Source organism: Molossus molossus, unplaced genomic scaffold, assembly GCF_014108415.1.
Source record: "Molossus molossus isolate mMolMol1 unplaced genomic scaffold, mMolMol1.p scaffold_m16_p_4, whole genome shotgun sequence".
Taxonomy (NCBI): Eukaryota; Metazoa; Chordata; class Mammalia; order Chiroptera; family Molossidae; genus Molossus; species Molossus molossus.
In genome coordinates, this window is record NW_023425377.1 from 101,889,784 (window position 1) to 101,897,616 (window position 7,833).

General features: G+C 45.1%; 1 protein-coding gene and 1 pseudogene across 1 annotated transcript; one reads left to right on the forward strand and one right to left on the reverse strand.

Moving 5' to 3' along the window:
- LOC118643581 (tripartite motif-containing protein 60-like) lies at positions 1 to 1,371 on the reverse strand. The gene has a single exon (XM_036281698.1). The coding sequence runs from the start codon at positions 1,369 to 1,371 to the stop codon at positions 1 to 3; it is 1,371 nt and encodes a 456-aa protein (XP_036137591.1).
- Positions 1,372 to 7,003: 5,632 nt separating this feature from the next.
- LOC118616500 lies at positions 7,004 to 7,459 on the forward strand (annotated as a pseudogene).
- Positions 7,460 to 7,833: the final 374 nt, after the last annotated feature.

The window sequence follows — 7,833 nt, forward strand, 5'->3', positions numbered from 1 at the left end:
TCATTCATCTCTGACACTGATTGTAAGAGATTTTGAAGAAGGTGCACTAGAGAAATAAGGCATAAGTTTTTCTGTAAATGTATCAGTGAATCCATACAAGTATGACCTGTTATTTAAATTATAAAATGAAACCTCTCCCAACTCATAGTCCAGAAAAATGCCAACCCGCATGACATGTCCTCTAGGGCAAGTTCCGCATATACTGGCGCAAAGCTCTATGTGCCTGCTGCCACGGCTTGGGGATGGTGACATAAGAGCATTTTGGAGGGCAGATTCTTTACACACACCTAAGGACCATTCACCTGTGCCTTTTACTTCTACCTGCCAAAAATGCCTGCCAGCAGCAAAGCCCTCAGAGCTCAGGACAGCTGGGTAAGACGAAAGTGCCTGGGGATTATGAAGACCATCTGGTATCCTATATGTCACACTTTTTCTGTCTCTTGAGATAATGAGACTTGGATGGGCAGTTTCAGGATCCAGTGACAAATCTACCTGAAATGTGCTCATCATTTTATGCAGGCCAAAATAATGTGGGGGGAGAGTGAAACTCGCCCTCTTTAATTCATAGGAGAAGACTGCTGGGGTCTCTAGGTTCTCATACCTGTTGTGGGTACTTTCAATACCTGTGAGTAAATCCAGGTCTGTCTGCAAATACTTCTCTACTATTTCACGTAACAGATTGTTTAGTGTGAACATATGGTTTGAAATTTGCCTTCCATTTTCAGTTATTTTTTCTTCAACATCCTTCTCTTCTATAAGTAGGCTGGCATTGATTTCATCATGCTCTACTTCCAAAGAATGCTTAAGTTCTTTACATTCATAGTACAATTCTCTCCTCCAATTTTCCATCTTTCTCTGCACTTCAAAAGTTTTTGCAATGTGGTTTTCATATTCCGTTTCAGCATCTTCAAACTCCACTATCAGGGGCTCAATGTAGCTTTTGAGCTTCCTCCTGTGACTAGCTGCAGCTTCCTCAATGGGTATCAGGGGCAGATCCTGGTGGTCTGAGATCTTGCACTGGGGACACCACAGCTCCAGGGCACTGTCACAAAAAAGGGTGAAAACCTCATTGTGCTTTTCACACAGCAGTTTTTCTTCCTGCAGTTTCCTCTGGCTCCCTGTGGTGGGAATCTGCTTAACCATATCAGTCATGTGACATAGCTGGGTGTTCCTCTTGAAGTCCCTGTCAGGGCAGTGGTGGAGGCAGACAGGACAGGGGAAGATGTCCTGTAGATCTTCCCACCACTGGTGGATGCAGGAGCGGCAGAAGTTGTGCCCACACTCAATGGTCACCGGGTCTGTGAGGTAATCCAGGCAGACGGGGCAGCTGGCCTCTGCTTGGAGCTCAGCCAGGGAGGCCACAGAGTCCATTGTGCCGTGAAGCTGTCTCTCTTCAGTCGGTGTGATCCTCCAGGAGCTAGAAAAGGTGAGAAGCTGAGGTCTGCTCGCTCTCGGTGGAAGGTTGTAGGAGCTTCCAAGAAGAGTCCCAGCTGCCAGCTGTTGTCCAGTTTTCCTGTCTCCCTCTCCTGAATTTAATGCCTTTTTCCCAATTTTATATTGGTTGTGGACTCCTTGTGGTAAAAAATAGCCAGCACAATCCAAGCCCTATGTGGTTTCTGTGAACAGAACAATATTGTCATTTAAACAACAGTTCAATCAGCAATTAATTCTTCCATCCTTGAATGAAAAGTACCTCCGGTAAACCAAATTATTTACCATGACAATATTAATGAGTTAGAAATGAAGAAAATCATCTATTTTGCAACTCCAAATGAATTAATTGTTCTAGGCAAATTTATCATTGGCCTCAACTATCACAAAATAGTGACAGATACCATAGAACTGTTGAAGGGATTACATAACACCATCTATGAAGTTTTGCCAGAAAAATGAAGTAAAATGTTATCAAACACAGTTCCAACTACCTACTTACAGAAAATTTAAGGCATAGAGAGATATGTGCAGGAGAACCTGGTTAATTTTACCTGTCAACTTCATTGGGCCACTGGATGCCCAGATCACTGGTGAAACACTAGTCTGGGTGTTATTGTGGGGAAATTTCTTGGAGAGATTAGTATTTAAATCAGTAGATGAGCAAAGCAGATGGCCCTCCCCAGCATTAGTGGGCATCATGCAAACCCCTGAGGGCCTGAAGAGAACAAAAACTAGGGGAATGTTGAATTCATTCTCTTATGCATGGAATAATCTAACACATCCACCTCCTATCCTGGACACTCCTGATTCTCAGCCCTTCAGACCCAGACTGGAATCTGTACCATCTGTTCTCAGACACTCAGGCCTTCCACTATACCACCATCTTTCCTGGGTTTCCTGCTTGCAGACTGCAGATCATGGGACATCTCAGGCTCCATAACCTTGTGAGCCAATACCTTTTAATAAATGTCTTTCTAGATACTTACTATTGGCTCTGTTTCTCTGATCAACCATTAGTAATACACTGACTAAGCAATCAGTATAATCTAGACTATGATAAACTCTACTGAAAATTCAACCACGTTTTTTGACACAAATGCAAAAAGAAAATAAACAACCGATGAAGGAAGCATGCAGAAATTAAAGTACACGTAAAGAACATACTTTATTAACCATTTACAATATATAAACCTAATTTCAATTCATCTTGAAGTACTAGATCAAAATTTAATTTGGAAGTTGGATATCTGTGGGTAAACAACATGAATGACAATTATGCTAGGTGGAGATAATGAAGTTTGTAATTAAGTCTCTTTTAGAAATATATAGTGTAAAGTTTACAAGTAAAATCCTATGTTACCTTTGGATTTGTTTCACAAAAAGTGGCAAGAAGTCAGTGGGACTATAGATAAGGAGTGGCAAAAATGTATAATTATAGGACCTAGATTCTTCATATATGGGTTCATTATAATATTGTCTCTCCTTTTATGGGTACCTAAAATAGTCTTTGATTATAAAAATTTTGTTTAATTATATTTCTGTGATTCCTTGTTCTAGTCTAGCCAGTTTCTCCTACTCCCTTCTCTAAACCTCTTTCCCTTCATCTCAAAGCTCTCAGATCCATTCTATCCCTTTTCTTCCTCACAGTTGTTTCAAACTGGCCCCTTTTCTCTTCCACTGTAAATCCATCATCTTCTTCGTTCCCACTTCCCATCCACAAACACCAAATCTCCCAAACTGCAATAAATTGAGACTGAGAAAAGACAACAAAGGCATTAAAATTCCATCTGCTTCTATGTTATGTGGTTTGGATGCCAAATCTGATCTCAGACTACCTGTGTCATTGGGGATGGGTTCCTTGATCCCCTATTCCTACAGGGATCTGTGGGGGGAAAAAATCACACTCACCTTCCCTTTCAGTATGGTGTCAGCATAAACATAAATTTAAATAAACCTCTTGGAACCTCTGGTTTTAAACAATAAGAATATGTGTGGCACAGAACTTAAGAATTTCTGCATAGTAGTTCCATTTCTCCTCTGTGGTATAACAACAAATACACTTGGTATTTTCTCTAATTCCTGGCACAGAGCTTCCAAAACCCTTGAAATTTCCTGAGTGATAGGAGTATATTTTAGTAGTTATTAAGAGTACCTTTGAGTACATCTGAGTTTATACCAGTGATGCGACAGCATGGGGTAAGATGGACACACAGTAGCCTGGTCACCAGAAAGACCGATTGATGAGAAGGTGAGAACGGTCAGCCTCACCCACCGAATTCTGAGAAGGCAGGTGGGGGCTAGAGATTAAGTTTTGTGAAAACAGGAGATTTGAAGAGTTTCTGTGTTGGGGAACATGTCCGAATGCCAGGAGGGTGGCACACTCCGGTTCCCCAGGGACAGAAGCTCCTGGCCTCAACACATCTCCAGATCCCTCCGTCTCTTTGTACCTCATCTGGCTTGTCATCTGTATCCTTTATAATAAGGTGGTCAACCTAAGTCAATTCTTGAGTTCCCTGAGCCCCACTAGCAAATTAATGGAACCCAAAGAGGGGGTCGTGGGCACCTCTGATTTATAGCGAGTGGGTCAGAAGTACAGGTGACAACCTGGACTTTGGATGGGCTTCTGCAGTGGGGCCAGTCTTGTGGGATCAGGTGCTGTGGGTCTGACTCTGTCTCTAGGTAGATGATTTCAAATTCACCCTGTCAGTGTCTGCTGCTCACGGGAGGTTTGCTAGTTGGTGCATCGTCCTTATTCAGGTGGTTTAATTGCTGGCCTGCTGATTTTTCTCAACACTGTCAAAAAACATTTAATGTATAAATTCACTCTGAAGTCCTTGCAACCCAAAACAAATCCCACAGTTTGTGGCAGTAGAAAGGGAACATCTGTACCTGCTAAAATACCGGTAGATGTGTAATCTTCAATGAAGTCATCACACACACATAACACCTCAAACAGGGGGGACGAGGAGAAAGCAAAGGAACAGCTAGGAGCAGAGGGCCTGGCACACAGCAGGTCCCCCCGGCGCCCCGGGACCTGCCCGCCGCTCCTCCCGCTGTGGTCCGGGCACGACAGTGTCAGGTCCCCTGGGCACCTAGTAGGACCGTCCCCTCCGTCCCCACCCAGCACCCCCTCTGCCCCCGGAAAAGCTGTTCCGAAGCCCGGGAGCACGCCGGCCCTCCCGCTGCCCAGGCCGCTCTGCCCGGCCTTCCCGCCACCGCCTCCCCCACCCGAGGAGGCCCCGCGCGGCCGCAGCCCCGCCGCCCTGTCCCCGCTCCGTCCAGCCCCAGCCCCGGGCCTGGTCCTTCCCGAGCCCCGCTCCCGGCCGGCGGCGCTCACCTGGCTCTGGCCTTGGCCTTGGCTCTGAGCTGAGGCCCGAGGGGGCTGGGTCCTCAGGGCCTGGGGGGCGCTGCCGGCTCCTTCCTGCCTCTCAAAGTGGCGGGGGGGGGGGGGGGCATCCCCTTCCAGGTCAAAGGACCCAGCACAGCCCCAGTTTCCGGTCTCCGGTAAGATCGGGGTGTGGTCCGGCCGTGTCGCTCAGTGGTTGAGTGACTCGTGCACCAGGAGGTCGCCGGTTCCGTTCCGCTCAGGGCACAAGCCCGTGTTGGGTCCGATCCCCAGTGGGGGGCGTGCAGGAGGCGTCAATGTTCTCTCTCGTGGATGTTTCTCTCTCTCCCTCTCACTTCCTCTCTCTCTAAAATCTATAAAGGGGGAAAGAAGGTGGATGTGTGGCCGGCTTGGCGTTATCACCCTGTGGGCCCCGTGTGGAGGTCACTGGCCTGATGACACCCGGTCTGTCCCTCCGGTGGCATCTTCTGAGTCTCCTCCTTTCACCTGCGCTGAGTCTCCCCTCTAGTCCTTCAGGGATCTGGGTTCTGAATCCTTTGACTATTTAATACATTTATTTATTTGGGTTTTTTTGGTTGTTTTTAAAATATTTTTACTGATTTTTTTTTTTTTTTTAGGAGAGAGGAAAGTAAAGGGAGAGAGAGAATCATCAATGTGAGAGCAACACACAGATCTGCTGCCTCCTGCACACCCCTCACCAGGAATTGAGCTTGAAAACCAGGCATCTGGCCCTGGCCGGTGTGGCTCAGCCATTAGAGCATCGGCCCTCAGACCAGTGAGTCACAGGTTCAATTCCGGTCAAGGGCACATACCTTGGTTGACGTTCGTCTCAGGTCCTGGTTGGGTCACGCAGGAGGCAACCAGTCGATGTGTCTCTCTCACATGGATGTTTTTCTCCCTCCCTCCCACTCTACCTGATGATAAAGACAAAAATCTCCTCAGGTGTGGATTAAAAAGAAACAAAAAAGAAAACTGGACATGTGTCCTTACCGGGAATCAAACCTGCAACCCTTCAGTGCCCAAGACAACATCCAACCAACGGAGCCACACTGACCAGGGCTGTTTGTTACTAAATAAATCCTCCTTGTGCTTCTAACCTTTGTAAGTTCCTCAGTAAATTTGAATTTCCATATCCAGGCTCTGTTTATCTACGTGACATTTCTTTCATTGACAGCCCAACCATTCATATGCTCCCCCATCGCACATTTAGAGGGCTCACTGTCCATGGACTCTGACTAGAGCCTGGAACAAGGATCACACCACTTTTCTCCGACTTCCCAGAAAGCTAAGGCAGCCCAGCCTAGGCTCTCCTTTTGCTTTTTCTATGCCAAACTCTTCCTTGTTTTCCTTCAATAAATGTTTCCTCATAGTCATTTGGGCTTGTGTTATGAAACTTTTCCTGCATAAGTCAAGAACCCACACACTACCGTGGGCCCTTGGCAGACCCCCAAAGGGCCAGATCCCCTTCACGGTCACAGAATGATATCCTGTGTATTACGGTAAAGACTCCCATTGTGGAATGGTTACACAGAGACTCCTTCTCTTCTCTTTGCCTTTCTTGGGGAATTTCCATTGAATGACTTTTTGAAGAAATTTCCAGATCGTCTATACATATAAAACCAAACACTGATGTGATTTATATTTATATATGTTTGTATACAGAATATTCTCCTTTTATATCTCCAAATGGGAGCAAAATAGGTATTCTACAACTGCCAATGTTTTTCACATGCTTTCATCCTGTATCATCACATTGTTTTAAATGTGATCCCTTCTTTAAGAAAAAAATGGAATGTGAAATAGTATAAAGATGATAGATGTGTTCTGAAGATGTTCTCTAGATTAATGATTCCCATTATGTATTCGCCTATCTTGTTTATTCTCTGAACATATACACAGTAAAATAAATAATCATATTTTATTATTAAAGCAATGTCCTTGGGTATTTTATTGGCGATTACATTGAATCTGTAATCCAAGTTGGACAGTACCGACACCTTTGCTATATTATCTTACCATCCATGCATGTGTATTATACTTTTACATTACAAAGGTTTTCTAATCTCTTACTGAGTTTAAGAAGAAACTTTGCAATGTTTATGATTGGATCCCAATACTCTTGCATATTCAATCTTAGGTTCATTTCTAGCTGTTTTACATTTTGATACAATTTTATGAGATTCATTTTAGGCTGAACGGAGTGGCCAATGCCTACAGAACAACATGCCCAAGTATTATTATGAGGACTGCAATACACACCTCACCCATGACTCTCCATCTGTGAAACAGACACATTGCAGTGGTAGGAAACACGAAGAGAACATGAAAGACTGCTATGAGAAGTGGATGGAAGAGCAGGCTCAGAGCCTGATTGAAAAAGCAACCGCAGCATTTCAGCAGGAAAGAAATCTCCTACTCCATTCTCTGTTCCTCCTCCTGCAGGGGCAATGATCCCACCTCTGCCAGTCTTCGGAGTCCTCCTCACCCTGTATGGTGCCAGCACCCCATATCGGGGACCCTCCCATGATGCCAGTAATGGGTCCTCCTCCTAGGATGATGCCAATGGAACCTGCTCGTGGGAGGACACATGCCAATGATGTCTGGGCCCCCAATGAAGAGACCTTCCACTGTCCCATGACGGTGCCCATTCGGTCAGGAATGACTTGACCAGACAGATAAGGAAGAAGGGCACCTCTCTCTACCAGTGACTTGTTCTACCTCACCAGGAGATAGTGATGCTGGGACTCTGGGTGTTTTCTAACAGCATGACAAGGAAGCTTTATTCCCTCTTCCTATCAAAGAGAACAGTTTTGGAGAGGAGTAGTGGGACCAAAACAGCCATTTTCATTTGTATTGTGAAATGTGAAAATAAAATTGTCAAGTCTTTTTTTTTTTTTTTTTAATGTTTTTATTTTTTAGAGAGTAGGAAGGGAAAGAGAGATAGAAACATCACCGTGAGAGAGATACATCGATTGGCTGCCTCCTGCACGCCCCTAAAAGGGATCAAGCCCAGAATTGGGGCATTTTCCCTGACAGGGATTTGAACTGGGATT